This window comes from Miniopterus schreibersii, assembly GCF_964146895.1.
Source record: "Miniopterus schreibersii genome assembly, chromosome: 2".
Classification (NCBI taxonomy): domain Eukaryota; kingdom Metazoa; phylum Chordata; class Mammalia; order Chiroptera; family Miniopteridae; genus Miniopterus; species Miniopterus schreibersii.
The window spans coordinates 67,869-90,933 of NC_138102.1; the positions used below are offsets into that span (position 1 = coordinate 67,869).

The 23,065-nt window shown below is 42.8% G+C and overlaps 1 protein-coding gene across 7 annotated transcripts; it reads right to left on the bottom strand.

The window, feature by feature from the left end:
* Window positions 1-176: 176 nt before the first annotated feature.
* ZNF596 (zinc finger protein 596) lies at window positions 177-21,546 on the bottom strand. Of its 7 annotated transcripts, XM_081130851.1 has the most exons (7): window positions 21,002-21,019; window positions 19,260-19,302; window positions 11,681-11,763; window positions 9,484-9,610; window positions 8,685-8,780; window positions 7,138-7,226; window positions 177-6,683 (listed from the first exon to the last, which is right to left on the bottom strand). In XM_081130851.1, the coding sequence occupies exons 3-7, from the start codon at window positions 11,690-11,692 to the stop codon at window positions 5,445-5,447; spliced, it is 1,563 nt and encodes a 520-aa protein (XP_080986977.1). In that variant the 5' UTR covers window positions 11,693-11,763; window positions 19,260-19,302; window positions 21,002-21,019; the 3' UTR covers window positions 177-5,444. The 7 variants fall into 7 exon arrangements, with proteins under 7 accessions (XP_080986977.1, XP_080986980.1, XP_080986975.1 ...); XM_081130854.1 differs by lacking the exons at window positions 19,260-19,302; window positions 21,002-21,019 and adding an exon at window positions 21,475-21,546 and having other exon boundaries at window positions 177-6,680; XM_081130849.1 differs by lacking the exons at window positions 19,260-19,302; window positions 21,002-21,019 and adding an exon at window positions 21,475-21,546.
* Window positions 21,547-23,065: the final 1,519 nt, after the last annotated feature.

Consider the following 23,065-nt stretch of genomic DNA (forward strand, 5'->3'; position numbering starts at 1 on the left):
CTGGTGGTCGCCTGGGAGACGTGCTGCTGCCATCTAGTGGACAGAAGCTGGAGGGGCTGCTGAGCCCTGCGTGCCCAGGACAGCCCCAGACGTCGGCGCTGTCCAGTGGAAACAACCCAATGTTAAATTTTTTGGTGGCTGTAGTCGCAGTAAAAAAAAAAAAGTGAATTAATGTTCATAATATATTTTACTAAATCCAAAATATAATTATTCCAACATGTGCTCAAAATATAGAAGATGGAATGTTTTCCAGTTTCATACTGTTGGCATCATGAAGCACCAATATCTGGTTAAAAATTTATAAAGAAAAGGAAACGTACCAGAAACACCCTAAATAAAATACTATGAAGGACTTCTACAAGCTGGTCAGGGCAAGTGCAGGCATATAAGGCTGCTTCACATAGAATAATTAAAGCTTTTATTATTATTTAGACATTTTGAAATATAACAATGGTCAATATCCTTATAAAAAAGAAAACAACTGGCTACATTAAAGATTTAACCACATAAAACTTTAAATCTTTATGGATCCCAAAAACCGTAAAGAAAATTAGAAGACAAAAAAAACAAAACCCTGAATATTTTTGGTCTCCATGGTAGAAATAGTTATTAACATACCAAAAGCTCTTTCTGTAAGTATTCAGTTGCATGAAAAAATTGTAAGGAAAACAAACAATTCACCAAATATGAAATAAAAATTCCAAAGGTGCACATGAAATATTTTAACCTCTCAAACATAAAACAATAGTGAGATTTACTGTCTCTCACACTGGAGAAAGGTTAAGTGGTGGCAGTGCACCGGGTGGGGAACGAGAAACTGACCCACTCGGCACGGGCACCCTGCAACCTTCAGGTGAGCAGCTGGCATGATCACTGCACAGCCACATAATTCTGCCAGTCTTTCATTCTAGGAATGTACTCTAGGAAATTAATATAATTGCACATACAGCATCTGCCAAAAGGAGTTTACAACCATGGGAGAGATGGAGCAGAAGATCCAGGAGTGTGTCATCTGTTGGATGGAATTTGTTCACAGAGACCCCATTCGATCTCTGCCGTGCATGTACCTGTACCACGTGGACTGCATGAGAGCCACCACCTGTACATGTCCCACTGCACGTGGCCAGTGGACACAGTGCAGCCTTAGTCCTAGGAAATGGACTGAGCCAGGATCTCTGGTCTGATTTCAAGTGAATCGCCATCTTTAGAGATTTTGATCTTTTGTCACCGAGCCCAAATAGCCAGGAATTAAGAATTCAGGTCATGCACAGTTTCCTTAAAATCCCTGAAGGGACTCGGATGCCAGAGGACAATTTTTGGTATTTTACAAATGTAGGAGAAAAGGAGGTGGTATTTTTATGTGAAACCTTGACCAAGTGCTCAAACACACCACTGTATCGCCCTGGCCAGTGTGGCTCTGTTGGTGGGGTGTTGTCTACTGCACTGAAAGGCTGCCAGTTCCATTCCTGGTCCAGGTACATGCCTGGGTTGCAGGCTTGATCCCCAGTGGTGGGCATGAAGCAGGCAGCCCATCTAGATGTTTCCCTCTCCCTTCCTCGCTCTAAAAATCAATAATCATTAAAAACATCACTGTCTCATTATTCCTGTACCTAGAAGTTGTGAAGTGTTACAGCAGCTGTACATTTGTATGGTATGTTGAAAGTTAGGAAAGACAAGCGTTGTCTTTTTTCCTAAATGGAAAATACTTTCTTCTCTCCCACGCAAATAAATGCGTATCTTAAGCTGCTGGCATTTGGGTCAAGGTTTCACTAAAAGGTATGTTTTCTAAAACTGAACTCGAATGAGACCAAATATGTATAAAAGAAAAACATTACTTTCAAAATACCCTTCAAAATGGTCGTCTTTGTTCCCCATCGTTTAAAGAGATGTTTAACTTTTTTCCTAGTAAATCCAATCAAGGAAGCGGCGGTGTGTCCCAGGGGAAGAAAGCCCTGACTAGGCTGAATGCCTGTGTAGTCAGGGTGTGTCCATGGAATTCAGCTGTGATGAGGTTTTCCTTTGTCTCACTTTCCCAAAGCTGGACAGTGCACTTTGGTGGAAGACCAGTGAGCTCCTTCCCTGTGGACTGTGCATCCGAATGTAGCTGGCCGTGCTGTGCCCTGCCATTTGGGGGTCTGATAAGTTCTGCATTAAACTAAAGGTCAGCCAGCTTCACTCTGTTCCCCTTGTACAAGTCTTATCAAGGTTCAGTTTTCTACCAAAACAGTAACTTAATATTTTATTTCCCCATTAATTTCATCTCCCATGTTACGTTATGATGCAGGGATTTTAAGGGGTAACTGTGCACAATGGATGCTGTTGATCCCACCAAACTAAGTCATTGAACTAATCAACTGTTTCATGAAATACATTCTAATGTCACTTGGTTGACAACCCAGTTATATGGAGACAACCAAAGTTAGTCATTAGCAAAAAGTCAGTTTTCTTATACTTAACCATGGGCAATGGGAGCTCCCCACACCCTGCTGCCCCCCTTTTTCCATTTTGGTTGGCATGAGACTGGGGAGACAAGCCCGGGTCAAAGAGGGTGTGGCCAGAGAGGCCTGACCCTGGAATGTGCAAAGGTAGTGTGGAGCTTCCACCCAGTGGTGTAGGGCCTAGTAGGGGTGGGGCTTTAAAAGGTGTGGCTGATATAACAGGCCCATGCCTCCTCTGCCTTACCAAAGGTATTTCTGGGTCTGCCCCTCATTCCTCCAACAACACATATCACCTTAGATTTTTGCCTTGGGATTGCTGCTTATAAGTGGTTTTAGTTCTTCCCCCTAGTAGAGAACTTAGCATCCTTAATCCACAAACTTACCAAGCTTTCAACCATAAATCTCCGTCACTCAGCCCCCTATCTTTTGCCTAAACTCAAGAACTCTCCCACTCAGTGCTGCAATCACTGATGCCCACACGTCCCTAATCTCTGAACTATTCAGATCCTGGGATCTAGTTTCCTACTGATAAGGACCTGGCCCCTCCTATCTCAAGTCGCATCAGGGCCCACAGGCATGACTCCACTGGTGCTCAAGGGGTGATGACTGGTGACCTGATGCCAGGTGGACAATGCCAGGTGGACAATGCCTCTCGCCCCATGCACCCTCTGAAAAGACAATGACCACACTTACCACAACATCCTCTCAGCACATGCAAACCCTGAGACACAGTCCAAATGACACACAAAACGTAAGTGTTCCACACTAAACACATACTTTCAGAGCCCATAAAGACCTTTACCCTCTAAGTCACACGAACACCAAGGAAGCACACCTATCTGCAGATCAGGTAATGACCATGTGCCCTCTAAAGTCACTAAAGGAAAGCCCAGCTGTGCTAAAGCATTTCACACTTTAGCAGCAACAGGGAGACATATGGCAGAGGAACAAAATGTGTGCCGACTTTCATCAGGGCCAGCAGTGCTATATGGTAAAAGGGACAGGTGACGACAAAGGTGCTGCATAGGGGTGTTCGACACAATTGCATCAGCAAAACATTAAATTAGGGAAGTATAGATAATTAAACCAGATTCCCATGAGAAAGCATCAAGGTTTTAATGTGAGTCCATGTTGTTGGTTGTGGACAATTTTTCCCATATATAGTCATTATTATTGTCAAAATTCTGATTTAAATATTTTATATATTAAAAATAGGGGTAAATCATTCTCTCATTTAAAATATTTCAATAAACATAACACTAATATTACAGTTAGAACATGATTTTGTATCCTGTATGTTTTAGTTCACATTTAATATTTTATAACTGACCCAAACACATGTATTCATACCAGCATAAGAAAACTGGAATTTCACCAACTTATGTAATTTTTACCACCAATTAATACTTGCATTTTTTCAGTATTAAGCATTTTAATTTGACCTTATTATTTCTTCCAAAATTCTGCATTCAACATTCCCAAAGTGCTACAATTGTGCATTTTATCCTACATGTTTTCAGTAACAAATCTGTGGCAAAATTATGAATTTTTTGCTGAATTGTACGCTTAATAGTTCTAGAACTTTTTCCACTCTAAAATTTCTAATGTGAAATCTGCCTAAAGGTTTATCCACTTTCTCAGTGTGAGATTAGTGCTAAGTAATGAGAAGTCACTGAAAAGATTCCTTCATTTGTGACACTGTTTCACAAGTGTTGGTTAGTAACATTTTACCACTTTTCATTGAGTAACTTTTTCAGCATAGATTATCTCCTAATCTTCAAAAGACTTTGCCCTCCTAGCAGTGGATTTTTTCCACTTATTTATTGTTTTAGCAGTTAAACTGACACTAAATTTTCTTGTGCACACCAAGAGTGGTGCTAAATTGAGTAGTGCACAATGATTACAGAGCTAGAATCTCTCTCCTGTGCAGTTTACTAATTTGTTTAACGGAGCAATTATAAATCAAGGTATATCTACATTGATTAGATACATAAAATTTCTCTGACATGTGATTTCTCCCATCCCCCCCCCCCCCCCCAAGCACTCATGGGTTAGATTTATTAACTAAATCTTTTACCTAGCTGACAGATCTGAGATTCTGGTTCCTGCTCTGTCACTTCTAAGGGAGGACACAGCAGGATCTTGTAAAAGCACTTGCCCAGAGAACATCTCAGGGCACTAAGGGTCTGATTCATGCCAGCTGGCTTCACCTTAAGTTAGCGGCATGCACTTGTTCTCATACCATGCCCACCCTCCTGCTTAGTCCCAGCTGAGACTCAGGGTTTGGGCTGACAGATTTTCATTCGAGTCTTGATTCAGATCTCACTGATGTTTAGAAGTGGGTCCTGGTTCCTGACTGGGATCAGCTCCCAGCTGAGAACTTACTTACATGGAGTATGGTCAAACTGTGTGGTGGTGGCAGGAGCCATGAAGGAACTCATGTCGGCTCCAGCTCTTGGATGGAGTCCTGGCTCTGGACAGGAACCAGGGGTGGGGTCAACCTCAGGTTGCATTCAGAGCCAGTCCAAGTCTCACCATGATGTAATCAATGGGGTACATCACACAGTGCTCCAGAATCCCTGCCACAGTGCCCACCACCCTGTGTGTGGTGACAGTGGCTCTAGCCAGCAGTGCCTTGTGGTCCAGGCTGCAGTCCAGATCCTGTTGTAATGGGGGCCTGCAAGCCCCAGCCTCCCTGTTCACCAGTCCCCTGACCCACACCCTGCTGCAGCCACCTGCTCTGCTTCCCCACCACCACCATCACCACACTGCAGGCACCACACCTAACTTCATCCGCCAGGGCCAGCCTCCAATTTCTCCATTTTGTTTAAGAGAACTGCGAACAAAGACCCGTACACACTCATTCCTTTACAATCTGAGTCCTCCAGGTCAGTCCACACATAGGGCTTCCCTCCATCTTGAATTAACTTCGGTTGAATGAAATAAGGATGAATAAAGGCTCTTCCACACTGATTACAAACTGGTGTGTTTTCAATGTGTGAGTCCTCAAGAGTGTTTAGAATTTGAAACAATGGGTGGTGAATCTTCCACACTTATAATCTTTACAGTGTGAGTTTTCCCATGTTGTCTAAGGTTAAAATATTTGCTGAAGGCCTTTCCACATAGATAACATTCGTATGGTTTCTCTCCAGTGTGAATTCTCTTATGCAGTCCAAAGTTATAGCTTCTATTGAAGGCTTTACCACATACATTGCATTCATATGGTTTCTCACCAGTGTGAGTTCTTTCATGTCTTCTAAGGACAGAAGAGTGATTGAAGGCTTTCCCACATAGATGACATTCATATGGCTTCTCTCCAGTGTGAGTTCTCTCATGTCGTTTAAGAACAGAAGAATCAGTGAAGGCTTTCCAACATAAATGACATTCATATGGTTTTTCTCCAGTATGAGTTCTCTTGTGTCGTCTAAGGACAGAAGAATCAGTGAAGGCTTTTCCACATTGATGACATTCATACGGTTTCTCTCCAGTGTGAGTTCTCTCATGTTTTCTCAGGTGAGAACAATGAGTAAAGGCCTTCCCACATAGATGACACTCATGTGGTTTCTCTCGATTGTGAGTTCTCTCATGTTGTCTAAGGTAAGACGTTTTACTGAATGCCTTCCCACATAAATGACATCCATATGGTTTCTCTCCAAAGTGAGTTCTTTCATGTTTTATAAGGTCAGAACAATGAGTAAAGGCTTTTCCACATAGATGACATCCATGTGGTTTCTCTCGAGTGTGAATCATCTCATGTCGTCTAAGGTTATAACTTTTACTGAAGGCTTTCCCACACAGATGACATCCATATGGTTTCTCTCCAAAGTGAATTCTTTCGTGTTTTCTAAGGTCAGAACAATGAGTGAAGGCCTTTCCACACAGATGACATCCATGTGGTTTCACTCCAGTGTGAATCATCTCATGTCGTCTACGGTTAGAACCTTTACTGAAGGCTTTCCCACATACGTGACATTTAAATGTCTTCTCTCCATCTTCAGTATTATTGTGTTGTCTAACAGCAGAGTGTTGAATCAAAGCATTCCCACGTTGACACTCATACAATTTACTTCTAGCATCAATTTGTTTATGTTGATTAAAGTAACTGATCACTTTTCTAAATTCTTGTATGATATGGGGTTTCTTTCCGACGTGAGGTATCACATACTGAGCCAATGTTAAGATTTCAGTACAATTTTCTCCCAAATCATTACATTCAAAAGGATCTTGTTGAGTGTAAAATCTCTGCTTTTTGAAAGGAAATGAGAGACAAAGTTTTACCCACATTTATTCATTCCTTTATTCATTTCTCTACATGTAAATTCTAGAGCAATCACTCAGTGATAGGTTCCAGTTAAAACTGTTCCTATTAGTTATATAAACATGAGGTCTTATTCTCCCACATGCATAAAGATTTTCTCTTGTGGCATCCCAACTGCAGAGATACCTGATTAACTTTTAGATGTTATGTTTCAAAGATTAGGCACATAAGCAAGAATTATACAATCATGTGTTTATAAGACCTCATGTTATGGTTCTGACTACAGTTTGACTTATTCCCTAAAACCAAACTAAGGAAAACTTTCTGCTGCGAGAGCCCTTGATACCAACTCTAATTAGTCAGGTAATTGTGCCAAACTCATAACTTATTTAATTCCCAGGTCTTTATTTGGAAGAACAGGTTCACACCCATAAAGCTTACCACTGCACTGATTAGGGATGTGTCCTTGTAGAAATGTTGAGTAGATATCAATTCTTGTTTCTCAAAATCATCTCTTCTATGTGAAATGACTGGAAAAAAGTTGTTTACAGCTGCATTAGGGAGATTAAACTGTTGAAGAGACCCAATGCCCATTTGAGTATGTTTCAAATATTAACACATAAATGGGAAAGCATGTCAAATTAAGGAATACTCTAAGAAACACAGACTACAGACATCAACAACTGACATTTTCTGGACTAGAATATAAGAAAAATAAAACGAAGATGGCAAGTTGGGGAGAAAAAGCAATAATCTTCACAGAAAAGGTCTACGAAAAGGGACATTTTGTGAATGTAAAAAACAAAAGTAACATCACTTTTATTGACAAGTCTGGGACACAATAGACAGTGTCACAGAACGACAAAATAAGACAGTCCCAAGACAGTGGAGTGTAAAATGACAGCAGGCAAGTTAATACTCTTTAGCCTTATCCTTGTCCTTAGCACTATCTGTTCCAACCTCTTCCCAGTCCTTATCAAGGACAGCCATGTCCTCATGAGCCTCAGAAAACTCTCCTTCCTCCATTCCCTGACCCAGGTACCAGTGAACAAAGGCACACATGACATACAAGGTCAAACCTGTGGTCCAGGAAAGTGCCCTCAGCAACAGCTGTGACATTTCTGTGGTATTGCTTAGCAAACATATATCTCACTGTATTTTAGCCAGATCTCCACCAGGTACCACAGTGAGAGGCTGCTAATTAATGCTAACTTAAAAACCAGTGGGGCACCAACCCACAAACTGGATCATATAATTAGTCTGGATGGTGGCAATGGCAGCACTGACATCTTGGGGAACTATATCACCAAAGTAGAATAGGCAGCAAGCCAGGTATTTGCCACGGCAATGATTAAATCTCACCATCTGGCTGGCTGGCTCAAAGCACACATTGGTGATCTCTACTACAGAAAGCTGTTCACAGTAAGCTGCTTTCTTCGCAGAGATGACAGGCATGTGTAGCCAGAGGAAAGAGGATTCAGGGCTACGGCACCAGTTCAGTCTGAAATTCTGTAAGATCATTCAGGGCTCCATCAAACACGAGAGAAGCAGTGAGCACACGACCTTTAGTAGCAGTGGCTACTAAAGTGGTTAAGGTTAATGTAGGTTGAGTCCTCAATATTGAGGTTTCTACAACAGATGTCATAGATGGCCTTGTTGTCAACCATGAAAGCATAATCAGTGCTCCAGGGTAGTGTGGGTGTTGAAGATGGAGTTATAGGGCTCAACTACAGCTATGGAAATCTAGGGTGGAGTGGTGAGGGTAAACAGAGAACCCCAATAAGTACATGAATATGTACTTCCCTAAAGATAATGAGAAACACTTGACTAGAAGTTGATACCTGCAAGGTATAACATCTTAGGGATTTGTCCCCTACATTTTAAAAAACATCACTAACCTGAGATATCTTCATTTAATCATTCTTAGGGCCCACTCACTTACTGACCGGGCCCCTTCTCTTACTGAAGCACAGCTTCTGGGAGCTCACCTGGACTCTGGCCTTGCAGAACACCAATCCCTTCTCTTGAAAGTTGCTCTTCCTCCTTCAAATGGGAAATCACATCTGATTTGTAGAGTTGACTGCCTGTTTGTAGGAAAGTGATATGTGGATTCTGAGTTCTGTGCTGATCACAGTACGTGACCATCAATACAGGGTCAACTAGTGGGAAGGAATAAGACACCTCTGAAGGTCAGCCCACAAGAGAGTCCTGAAAGTAACAAAGGTAGTTCCTCACCAGCACAATGACAGCTCTTGAACTTGTTCCAAAAGATAGTAAGGGCCTATCACTGCTGATGCTCATACCCAAGTTCAAAGACAGACTGCAGAATCATCAATATTTTTATTCAGTGAGAAAATACAAGTTTTCACAGTGCTTGACGATTATAGCCCAAAAAATCTAATAGACACTTGTACCAGGAAAAAAATCTGATTTCTATGTGGAAAACAACCTGTCTTCCTATTTTTAATACTGTGTTCTGATCTAAGCACAGTCCCTGTGGCAAAATCATTTTTTTTAAAAAAAATCAATACATGTACTTCCCCATTCAAAAATGGTGAGTTTCCACCACTGAGAGCTGGAAATTGAGTAGCAAGTAAGACATGAAATTGTGTCAGGAAGATTACATTCTACTAAAATTACAAACTAAATATAAATAAAAAGTAAAGAAACTTGTTGTAAGGTAGGTGTGAGAATTAGGAAAGAATCAAGACAAAGTTTGGAATAAAAATGGGAAAGCTTTTTGAGTGAATAAATACATACATACATAATACATATTAAGAGACTCACCAATCGAGACCAGATGACTGATGCTCTCCAGCATTACATCTGTGAAGAGCTTTCTTTGTGATGTGTCCAGCAGGGCCCACTCTTCCTGGGTGAAGTCTACAGCTACATCCTCGAAGGACACTGCTTCCTAAAACATTATGGGCATTGTTTCAGACAGGGCAATGACTGCCAATCTCCATGGGAGAATGGTGCAGGTAGGTCACTAAGGAAGAGGTGCCTGAGTGTATAGAGAGTTAAAACAGTATTATGGGTTCGGTCATGTCATCTCATTGCTGACCTGGACAACTGACTTTCAGATATAACCACAGTAAGTATATAAAATTTCATTATAAAGAATTATCACGAGATGTGGTGTAATATAACCTGGAGATACCCCAATAAACTTGTAATTATGACTCCAAATCATGATTACAAAATTTGTACTTGAAAATGTATAATTAAAACAATCATCTCCACCAATTTCAAGGGAACCTACAGCTCGTCACAAGGACTACAGTGCCCACGACCTGCCCCTTTCTAACCATGACTACGGTCAGACTATTTTTTTTTTTTTTTTTTAAATATATCTTTATTGATTCCAGAGAGAGGAAAGGAAAGGGAGAGAGAGATAGAAACATCAATGATGAGAGAGTCATTGATTGAGCCCACAACCAGGGCATGTGCCCTGACCGGGAATCAAACCCTGATTGCCTGGATCCCAGGTTGACGCTCAACCGCTGAGCCACGCCTGGCCGGGCCAGACTATTCTTTATCGCTCAGTTTCCTCATCAATGAGCAGGTTAATGGTAGTTATGAATATTTTAAGATCCAATGAGCACGTGTACAGTGGTAACTGCCTAGCAAACATTAAAAACAAGCTCCATGCTTATTATTATTCAATAAATAACAAAGGATATTGAAGCAATGTCCAGAATTCTGCAAAACTGAACATATTTCATACAGGACTTGGGAATCAGCAGGAGCAGCCTTTTATCTCCACACAACTCAGATGTTTGTTACAAAGTATAAAGATAAATGGTTCAGCAGCACAAGCCAGAGACTCTGAGACTTCTGTTCTAAAGGACAGTAGCATCCTGGCTCTTCCTATGGTCTGAGGCCACTGTTTCTCAATGTTTCTGGGACATCCAAATACCAGTTGTCACCATTTTTGTTTCTTCATCTTGTCTCTATTCGAGCATACCTGAAGCCACCTGATTATTCTGGCATCTTTAATTCATCAAAAATTTCCACCGGGCCTTACGTTTTACTCGACCTTTTATACTCTTCCTGAATCACAACCCAAATTAAGCAAACAATACTCCCTATGCACTGCCTCCGCTTAATCAAATTCGAAAAAAGGGGACATAACAAAAAGAAAATTCATGATTTGGGATATGAGTAATAATGAGAATTTTAGTTTTCCTTCTTAGATTTCAAAAAGCACAAATAGCCCTGGCCAGTTTGGATCAGTGGTTAGAGCGTCGGCTGCAGACTGAAGGGTCTCGGGTTCGATTCTGGTCAAGGGCACGTACCTCAGTTGCAGGCTTGATCCCCGGCCCTGGTCGGGGCACGTGCAGGAGGCAACCAATAGTGTCTCTCTCTCATCAATGTTTCTCTCTCTCTCTCCCTTGCACTCTCTAAAAAGCAATGGAAAAAATACCCTCAAATGAGGATTAAAAAAAGCACAAATATATTCTATCAAAGCTTTTAAGAGGTTTGAAATTGAAAAAAATAAATGACTCCTCACTGCCTTTTCTGGCATAACTGTTATTTGTTTTCCCGCAACACTAATCAGCACTGCTGCCAGCACCTGTACCGCTGGCCGACTGAGCTCAGCTGTGGAAACACCTGCCGCCTCTTCTGGCTACAGTGCTTTGCTCCTCCCTCATCTGTCACCGACAATCACCTCAATCCTAAGGCCATTACAGTTAATAATATGGCTAATGTGTAAGGCCATGAATGAGATGAGAAAATGAAACCTTTCTAATCTCTCCTGTAAATACACGGCATTAACAGAGGTTGGAATACCTTAATGTTGAGAAAGAGATTACCATATGTCCTTGACCCAACACGACCGTTCCAGAGTGCTGGGGAAACTTAACTGAAACTCAGATCATTGAAAAATCTCAAGTATACTTACTACATCAATGCCTGTAGGAGAAATACACACATATACTGGCAATGGAGACGCATTTCAGTAGAGTAACTCCCAACTCACTTGTGACTCCATTGTCACTGGCTCAGTTGACAACTGTCTTCTGGATTTTCATTGACACGCAGTCTAAGCAACAGGAGGGAAAGCTGAGGGAGGAGAAAGAAGCTGTGAAACTTCATTATGTACAATGACCCAACTGTCATGAAGCCCCAATGCTTCACCTGGAAGCAGCCCCCAGCCCAACCAATAGAAACAGCAGTGTTTGTTAAGATAAATAGTGGGAGAGCTCTCCTCTACCAGGGTCAAAAGAAGATAAAAATACCTTCAATTTAAAGAGGAGTGTGAAAATCATGAGTTTTGTAAGCTAATTAACCCATGGTGTTCAGAATTTTTTAATTCCCTCTTGATGCCAAAACACAGAGATCCCTGACTCATGTCACATGTGTCCCCACCTCCAGTAAACACTGTAAAATTTCTCAGGCTTAATTATTCTTAGTTTGTACACAATGTTTCTCCAACTCCATCCTGCCCTCTGGTGCCTCAATCCACTCCTACTATTTCCTGTCCTTGGCATTCCAGATACTATTGTCATGAATCATTTTGTCTCCTTCAAGTGAGGTTTCCAGGAATATCAATCCCTCAACACTCACTTTTAGATTTGTCATGCATGAATTTGTTTATGAACCAAGAAAATTAGGAATATATCTTATGATATGGTTAATCAATTCAGTGACTTATTCCATTTATACTAGGGGTGGGGAACATCTGGCCCATGGGCCAAAATATATTTGTCTGGCCCTGCCAAGGCAACCGCAGGCAGAATTCGAAATTCAATAAATCTAGCAGCTTTTTTCACAGTTAATTTTTAAGTAGATAATTTTGTATGGCTCACAAATGATGTTATAAATATCCAAATGGCCCTTGGCAAAAAAAAGGTTCTCCACCCGATTTAGAGGAATGAATGTCACTGACCTTGCAAACTTATCCCTGAAGATCCCCTGTATCAGATAATAATGTCAGTAGGTGGGTCATAGAACTACTATCAAGATCAACAATCTTCACAGGGCAGTAGGCTTGTAAGATATAGAATGAAGGAATTTTAAGAGAAAATTTCATTGCTCCATCTGATATATTAGAAAAGTGGTAGCTGAAACCCTGCCCTTTACCTGTCATATTAGCTGCAACTTCCCTTAATTTCATTATTTCAGTGTGTCTGAGATAGCATTTATGAAGTATAAACCCTCCTAAAACAGCAATAATAATTATGTGCACTTCATGGACAAATGATAGTGAGTCATAACAGAAATAGGTTTAACTCACCCATTTGTGACCTGTAACAGTAAAGTTTTAGTAAATGTGATTCTGTGCTTAGAGATGTACATACATTTGCTTATTTATTCCTCAAAATAACCCTGCTGTTTATGGTTCATTTATCAGTGTAATAAATGACATGATCAGAGGTTCAGAAAACTTTGGTAATGCTACAAAAATCACATGCATATAAGCATGCACAATGCACATAAGCACACATTAGAGAGGGACACAAGTATAATTTGAATTTGCCTCCACCCGCCTTCTAAGCTCAAATTCTTTAAGGGTTACACACCATACCTGGACTTTAGCTGGAATAGTACCTTTAATATTAAAATTCACAGGCCTATGCCCTGGGTGGGTGGCTCAATTGTTTGGAGTGTTGTCCCATGTACCAAAAAAGGTTGTGAGTTCAATTCCTGCTCAGAGCACATACCTAGGCTTCAGGTTTGATCCCCAGTTGGGATGCATACAGGGGGCAACCAAGTGATGTTTCTCTCTCACATTAACATTTCTCCCCCACTTCCTCTCTCTCTAAAAATCAATAAAAACATATCCTCGGGTGACAATAAAAGGAAAACTCTAAGGCACCACTGTTTTTGCAATGTACTCTCCTTCTTGCTTTTTCAACTAAAAGTATTTCCCATGCCCATGTTCTGTACCACATGGCAACCCCCACATTGCCCCAATTCCCAGACATCAGCCTCCAACCTCATTTCTACTGCCCAGTTTAACTCAGCTACCCATTTCAATAGGTATTTACCAAGACCAACATTTTTCCTATATCCTACTGATTATTTACCACATCTGCTGAAGGAGACCCCCAACACAAGGTATCTCCAAGTATCTGCCTGTTCCACCAGGACTGTCTCTGACTGCAGAGGAGTCTCACCTCACAGTGGTTTCAAAATGTCATGTCTTGGTAATTAACCAATCTTTCATGCTCCCAAAATATTTCTAACTTTCTCCATGCCTTTAAATTCGCACACTCTCACACTCCCCTCAGTTTCAATAGATGAGATATCTCCTATTTGTAAGTTGACAAGTTACCTAGGTTTATCAGAAAATGCATCAATGTTCCTGCATTTATACCCTTTAGTTACTCCTCCTATTAAGTCGAAGAGCTCTTCTCCTCCTGGCTAAGTCTAAGGTCTCCAATAGGACCACTTTCTCTTCCATTTTGTCAGGAACCTTGTATTACTGATTTAAATGTATGTTTTCCTTACAAGCAACTTCTCCCTCTTGTTACAGTGTATCCCATCATTTAAACCCATCAAATCTAATCTTTAAACTAAAACCTCCTCTGAACTACTTCCTCTTGTGATACTTCTCTCCTGCTCCTGTCTTTACAATCCAACTAAAAGCTGAAGGTGCAGTTGCCTTAAGCTCACATCCCCTCACCATCTGGCTAGCATCACCACCAATAACATCTGCATAAATAAATGCAATGTATGTACCTCAGGCTTTTACTGGGAACCAAGTAAGTGTGATATAACCTCTTTTGGGGACATACTTTCCCCTAGGTTTCTCTAACCCTGTCTACTGATGGTCGTCAAGCTAATTTGCTCATTCCGACTCCCTACCACCTAAGAAGAACTTGAGCAGTACTGTTGGCAGATCTCAAGACTCCACGCTAACCCTCCATCCCTCCCACTTGCACACACGGCCCTGGCTCTCACACGCTTACTCAGTTGCTTCCACTCCTTCCATTACTATTTCCAAACTGAAAGTGACAACACTCATGTCTGAGCTCCATATCTCTATTTCTAAACCAACATGCACTTAAAGTGAAATATGTCTCAGGACATTAGCTCCCACTCCCCTATTACCCTTTATCTAGTGTACAATCTCTTTAACGTCTCCACCAGATATCTGAAGTTTGAAATGTCATATACTCAGAACATAACAAACACTATATAGTATTGCTATCATTCCTACACTGTTCACAATTATCCTTCATTTCCACCCAAATTCACAAATACAATTTCCCACCCCATACTTACTTATTCAACCTCAGTTTGAATGTCAATTCCTAAGAGATCCCCTCACTCAACTCCCAACAAAATTAACACTTCCCTTCGCAAAAATTCATTTATAAAATAAAGGAGGTCTGTCCCTTCTAGTGAAAATCTCTAGTACTCACCAGAATCCAAACAGACAGAAAATCTAGTGAAGCCAAATCTTTATTGAGGATGCTGCCACAACATTCCAGAGTTCAGAGCTTCTTTCTCTCTAGAAAATGCACCATTCTGATGGTAGGCTCTCTTTTAATGGAGCTGATAACCACATTAGCATTGTAATCTAAAGAATCTAATTAATCTAAAGAACAAATCGAGCAAATCTATCAATACCTCTGTAAGGAAGCATTTTCCTTCTTATGTAAGCCAAGTAAATTAAGAAAAACAAATTATATCATTTAATTCTGTATTTCTTCTAAGAGTTTCAAAGGCAAACTTCATGCCTTTCCCCAGAAACTGTACTATCCTATGGATTTTGGTAGTTCTGGGCAGTACTGTAGAGAATTGCAGCAGGAAAATCTATTCTGCTCTTTATTTGTAGGAGAATTTGTACGCTACCAACATATTCTCAGGCTGTGGGCATCAGTCTGACTCTGTATAAATATAAAATAATTATATATTCAAGGAAAATATTTTTCAGGATTTAGAATGTGCATTTTTACTACAAAGCAAGGAACAGTCTGTACACTGCTGGTCTCTTCAATTCAGATTTAGGTAATGTCCCAAGAACTGTAAAACTCTACAATCTTCAAAATATTAGATATTCCCAAACTTTTTTAAATCCTCACCTGATATGTTTTTTAATTGATTTTTTGAGAGAGAGGAAGGGAGAGGGAGAGAGCCAGAAACATCTATCAGTTGCCTCCCATACGCACCCTGCCCAGGGACCGAACATGCAACCTGGGTATGCACCCTGACCAGGAATCACACCCGAGACCCTTTGGGGCATAAGACAACACTTCAACCAAATGAGCCACACAGTCCAGGGCTATTTCATTTTTTTAAATTGTGGTAAAATATATAAAATTTACCATCTTAACCATTTTTAAGTATACATTTAGTGGTGTGAAACACATTCATACTGTTGTGCAGCATCCATCTTCAGGACTCTTTTTATTGTGTAAACTGGAACGCTGAACCCATTAAACAACTCCCCATTACTCCTGCCTTCCAGCCCCTGGCAACCACCATTCTACTTTCTATCTCTGAATAGGATATTTTTAAACTGATGTTTCAAAGAAAATTAAACATATAAATGCCTCACATTTCTTTATAGAAGGTGATACTATTTCTGAAGAAAAATCAAGCGGTATTATTTCTGTTTTAGGTATAGGCATTTCATCCCATAGAAATACTCTTATTTTCTTTTTAAAATTATTATTATTTTTTAAATATGTCTTTATTGATTTCAGAGGGAGGAAAGGAGAGGGGGAGAGAGAGACAGAAACATCAATGATGAGAGAGTCATTGATCGGCTGCAGCCCACAAGCAGGGAATGTGCCCTGACCGGGAATCGAACTCCGATCGCCTGGATCCCAGGTCGATGCTCAACTGCTGAGCCACGCCTGGCCGGGCAAAATTACTTTTGACAGTAAAAAAGTTTTACTATTTATTAGTCATGTAGTAAACCTGTAAATAATCAAGAACTTAACTTTCACGTATCTACGGTATGTTTTGCCTTTTCAGCCTATTTACTCCAACATTCTTGAGGCAAGTGATGATCTCATTTTGTCATAATGCATATCTTTCAGATCAAATCAGACTTAAGGCTGTATCAGGGAGTGAAATTATACTGAATAAAGCTGGGAGAAAATCTGCCCTCATGGGGTTAAAAATCTATTTTAGAAGAGATTATTTAAAGAAATAATGACAAAAATACTCTGTGTACATATACTCAAGTATTTCATTTGTGAAGGTGGGAAAGCTCTCGTGAAATCAATGTATAATTTATCTGGCACTTAAAAAATTTATTTGGGAAAAGACAGAAAATTTTGCAGAGATAAAAATAGGTTCAGAGGTTTGTTTTTGTTTTCAGGAAACAGAATAATACCGTGGATACATGACAAGATACATGTGCTCCAGGAAGTGAGAACACATACTAGAGGGCAGTTGAGTATTGATCTGAACTGGAGAAGGTGGCACACAAATAGAGCTTAGGGCCCAGCAGTCATTGTAATAAGACTGATCCTTCTCATAAAGCTAGTGAGAACCCACTGGAGAACAGAAAGAAAGTGGTAGGAATAGATCTGTGTTTGTAAAGGAGGCTTTGGCTGGAGAATGGAGTAAAACGATTCAGAAATGTTTGATGAATTATAAGAATTAGATGATAGTTGCCCAGCAGGTGTGGTTCAATGGTTGAGTGTCCACCTTGGGAACCAGGAGGTCAGTTTGATACCTGGTCAGGACACATGTCCGGGGTTGTGAGAGCGATACCCAGTTCCCTGGTGGGCGTTGTGCAGGAGGCATCCAATCAATGATGTTTCTCTCTCTGTGCCCCTCTCCCTTCCTCTCTTTCTAAAAATCCGTTTAAAAAAATTAGATGACGGTTGTCTGGTATAACGTGTTGGTAGTGAAATTGTGATGGGGCAGGTGAAAGAGTAAGAGAGCAACAGAAAAGGAAATACAAAGAAAACAACTATTTTGTTATTTTATCATATATTATTGAGCAATGATTACATGAATCAGAGTTAGTGCTAAAGGTTGGGCATGCGGTAAAGAAAAAAAGATTATATTCCACCCCCTTCATGCATTTAAAGTCAAATAAACAAATAAATAATAAGTTACAATGCTATGCTAGTATATAAACCGAAAGACATGTTAGCAAAGGACTAAACTATATTTGGCTGGGCACAGTGTAAAGAAGCCCTGCCTAAGGCCTGTCTAAATGCACTTAAAAATTATCAGGAGGGAACAAAAGTAGGAAGTATCCTAGAAATCAATGCTGGGTAATAGAGGCTGAGAGAGAAGAAATAAAGTTGCTCAAGGTGGAAATAGCATCCCTGATAAGATGAACACACTAATGACTGACTGCAGTCAGTTGTACGGGGTGAGAGAAGGTTTACACCAAAAACTGCTACTACAAGTTTGAAGTCTCTGAGTGATAGTTAAGGCAAAAATTTTCAGTGACTTTAAAAATATTTAGAAACCAAGAGAAGGAAAAAGGAAACATGAATTTTTTGGCTTTTGAAATTTTCACAAGTTAGCAGACATTAATAAAAGTTAAAAGAATAAAAAGATTAAATAAATTAACAGAATAAAACGAAAAACTTATTTGACAAAAATCAGTATATATTTGACAAAGAAACCAAGGAATTAGAAAGTACTCATGAAAAGATAACACTGGCAATTAAAACAGCACTTATTTATTTAAAAGCAATCATTTAAAGTATAAGAAAAATGGGAAGAATTCTATTCTTATTAATTTCTATGTGTTGAATAAACTGATTCATTTCCAAGGAAATGCCATGAATAGTAACTCACAAATAAGAACAATCAGATTAGGCAGTTTTAATATGTACGTTATATATAAAAATCTCCAAAATGTATTTGTGAGAGTTCTCTAAATAAGTAAGGGAAACTGCTCTGAAGGAGAAAAAGGAGTCTGTTCTCCTTGGTCCATTAGGCTGAGCAAAATATACATACACACAGAAAAAGTCGCAGACTGTATCAACAATCTTCCCTGAGAACATTTTACAAAAAAATATTAATAAAAGTTTAGCCATTCAGCTATTGATTTTAGCCATTGGCTAGTACTGCCATGGTTAAATACTACTGCAACACTGTCAACTGGAGTTACTGCAGTAAGGAAAGGATGATTCAATACTAGGAAACCTATTACTTTCATACAATAATTTTTTAAAAAAGATCACATCAACAGACCTTTGGAAAAGTTTCTGATCTTTAAAAATAATTGAAAATCTTCACACAGTGGGGAATAATTCTTGTTAATCGAAACAACCGCAGCACACATATTTAGCAGTAAACAAAGAAGCAGTTCCACTAAAGATTAAGGCTGAAAAGGGGGCTCCGCCTGGGATGCTGCCACTCACCAAAGCAGAAAACGCTGAGTCAGGACCAGAGGAAGAGCAGGAAAGAAAGGAGATACAATATGGTGTTGAAGAGCTGGAATTGCATTTATTCTCAGATGATATGCAAACTGCACACTCAAGAAAAACAGAGTAATCTATTGTAACTATCACACTTAAAAATATTCTTATAAGTGAACAAACTATTCTGAATATACTGAAATCAATATTTCCTGTTAGTAACAATAATTTTAAAACTAAGCAAACAAACAATCAGTTTCTACTTACAACACCAAACAGTGTAACTCCCATCTGAAAAAAATTGGCAGACCTACGTAAAGAAATTTTAGGACTTTTTGAGGACATAAAAATGACATGTAAAAAGCCTGCCAAAGCAAAGTCTTACACTAGAGGAATGGTGACCAAAACCTTAGTAACTGCATAAGTTTGGTGCAACCCATATTTAAAAGTCACATGCAGAATTTCACATAAAATGTGACCATTATCCTAAAAGTCAATTTTTACTCAATTTTTATTTTAGGTGGAAAATATAGACAAAATAACCTTAAAAAGGTCAAATTACATCTGAACCTGTATTATGTGAAACTTTAATACAAGACAAAACCTTCTGCACAGCAAAACAGCCTCAGAACACAAAGGAACCCCACGGTTTGAAAGAACATATTTGCCAAGGATGTATCTGATAAGGGGCTAAATTCCAAAGTGTACAAAGAACTCATACAACTCAACAAGAGGAAGACAAACAATCCAATTAAAAAATGGGCAAAGGGCCTGCATAGACACTTCTCCAAAGAGGACATACAGATGGCCAAGACATATGAAAAAATGCTCAACGTCACTAATCATCAGAAAGATGCAAATTAAAACCACAATGAAGTACCACTTCATTCCTGTAAGAATGGCTGCCATAAACAAATCAACAAATGACATGTGCTGGTGAGGGAGTGGAGAAAGGGGAGCCCTGGTGCACTGCTGGTGGGAATGCAGACTGGTGCAGCCACTATGGAAAGCCCGGAGGTTCCTCAAAAAATTAAAAATGGAGCTGCCTTTTGACCGAGTGATCCCACTTCTAGGCATATATCCTAAGAATCCTGAAACACTAATCAGAAAGAACATATGCACCCCTGTATTCACATCAGCACAATTTACAATAGCTAGGATCTGGAAACAGCCCAAGTGCCCATCAGGAGATGAGCGGATAGAATAGCTGTGGAACATCTACACCATGGAATACTACGCAGCTGTAAAAAAGAAGGATCTTGTACCCTTTGGGACAATATGGAAGGACCTGGAGAATATTATGCTAAGCGAAATAAGTCAGGCAGAGAAAGACAAATATTGCATGATCTCACTTATCTATGGAATGTAAAGAACTTAATAAACTGGACAGAAATGATTCAATGACATGGAAGCATAGATCAGACTGACAAATCTCAGAGGGACGGAGGGGGGCGGGTGGGTGGAGGGGGACAGAGTAACCAAAGAATTTATATTCATATATGCACAACCCAAGGAACACAGAGAATGCTGTGGTGAGGGACTGGGGACGGGGGTGGGGCGGGGTGAGGTGGAGGGGTCAATGGGGAGAAAAAGGGAGACATCTGTAATACTTTGAAAAACAAATAAAAATTTAAAAAGAGCTTTGTTCCACGAAAAAAAAAAAGACAAGTTAAACATTCTTAAACGATATAGTATTAGTATTGAATGCAACATAATATAGTATGAAATAGGTGACACCTTCCGAAGGCAAACAAAAAGGCAAAGGGCATGAAGGAAGGATTTTGGTTTTATCACATGAACATTGCAAGACCAAAGCAAGCCGAGGCGTGGGAGTGTCCGCGTGCGCGCCGGTGCAGGAATAACCCGCAAACGACCGAACGCGGCTTCGATGCGCACCGAGGAGCGCCGCCCGCCACCGCTCTCCAGTTTGCCCTTCCCAAGCCCTCACGCTCCGGGTCCTAGCTCGCCTCTCTTTTCTCCCCGTGCCCCCGCCACACGTCGACACGCACGGGGTGGGCTCCAGCTGCCCTCGGCCCTCGCCAGGGGACACCGGACAGGCGAGCGCGTCCCGGCGGCGCGGCCACAGCGGGGCTGGGACCGGACGGGGCGTCGGAGCAGCGCGCCCCTCGCCTGCCGGGCAGAGGCCCACGCAGGCCGCGACCGCGAAAGGGGTTTGGGGGGCGGGCGAGGGCGGCACGGGGTCCCGAGGCTGCCCTGAGGGGCGAAGGAGGAATAAAGCGAGAAACTCCGTTCGAAGCGGGAACTGGACACTGCGCGGGGAAGGGGCGGCCTCCGAGCAACAGGAACCGGAACCGGAACTGACCCGAGGCGGAGTCGGAGCGCTCGGCGTCGGCGCCCCTCGGGGCAGCGGGGACTCCCGGCCAGCGGGACGGGTGCGTGAGGGAGCCTGTGACCCCCACTAGGACCCCGAGCCCCGGGCGTGGAAGACGGACTTAAACCTCAGAGCACAGAGCCCACTCACCGGACAGGGACTTCCGCTCGGGGAAACCCCCTCCTGCGCCCACAGGAAATTATGCAGGAGGGGCGGGGCCTCTGCCAGGAAGAGGAGGGCCGGGGACGTCGCGACGGCGAGATGGGGCGGGGCCTGCGGGGGCGGGGCCAGGCAGAGCCTCCCAGAGCGGGGCGGGGCCGGGCCGGGCCGGGCCGGGGGCGCGCCCCGAGGGGCGGGGCCTGCACCTGCCGCCCGCCCGCGCCGCCGGCTGCCCCGCTGCAGCCCGCACACAGTCTCCTGGATCCGGCAGGGGCGTCGCCGCGGAGCCGGGGCGCCAGGGCCGCTGCCTCCCGACGCAGAGGCGGGTGTTCAGCGGGTCCCAGGTAGGAGCTGAGGCTCTGGGGCCGCGTGTCTTGAGCGCTGACAGGTTGAACGGTTTCAGGCGGCCTCTGTTTTCCGCGCGGTGCCGCGCGAGCCGAGCGCCGTCCTCACCGCCTCGGGGCTGGGCCCTGACAGGTGCACGTGGGGAGACGCGGGCCCACGGCCGCCGGCAGGCGGAAACCGACCGGAGGCCCGCGTGGCCCTGAAGCTCCCGCCGCAGGACCGCGTGGGTCGTGAGCAGCCTGCTCGCCGAGCCTCTCCGGGCGCACGCCCGGGGCTCGTGCCCGAGGGCGAGGGGGCGGCCCCGCTGGAGCCCCGCGGGGCGGGAGGAGGCGGTGCAGCTGGGAGCCGGGCGGCGCGCCTGCCCCGCGAGGGGACGGGCCCTTGGGCGCCGCCACGTGCCCGGGGCGCTCCCAAGAGGCGACGCAGCGTGGAAGCAGTCCCGAGGGTGCGGGGCACCCAGGAAGACAGTCTGGGTGACAGGAGGTCCCGTGAAAGGGCTGTGCGCGGGCAGGAGGGTCGAGCGGAGCAGCGGGCCTCAGGCTGTAGGGGCGCTCGTGCGCGCTCAGGGAGCTGACCTAGCGCCACGGACGCTGACCACGAGGGAGGGGCCTGCGCCGCGTTAGGAACCGGCCTTTGTCTCGTCAGCTGTGCTCTTTCCGTTTTCCTCTTCACCATGATCCCCTATGCACTGAACAGCGCGGGGCCTGTGTCCACCCGAGATGAGCGCGAAGGACACGGGGTGGCCCCTTCCTCCTGCACCTTCTCCGGGGGATCCCTAACCTGCGAGGCGCGTCGCTGCTGTTGGTCAGGAGCCCTGGACCTGGGGCTGTTGGGCTCCTGCTGCCTGAAATGCTCCAGGGAGCATCGGCGTGGCAGTTTCTTTTATGCATCTGGAACTGAGGAGGAAGCGTAAGGACGACGGGAGCGCGGCCGGAGTGGGTGACGGGGCGTCAGACTGCTCACCCCGGGGACGCCGGGGCGGCCGGAGCACTTCCGACCTGTTCGTGGAGATGCGTGAGGCAAAGAGAAGTCTGTTACTAAAGAAGTTATGTGCCTGGGTTTCACTCTCCACCAAGACCCACTCAATTAGGACTTTATGATCAGATCACAAACAGGCTATTCTCCATAAAACCCCTTTTTTGTCCACACTGTATATCTTCCTTAGCCAGGTGTTTGAGATCTTTACCCATTTTTATTGGGGTTGTTTGTTTTATAGTCCTTTATGCATTTGGAGCAG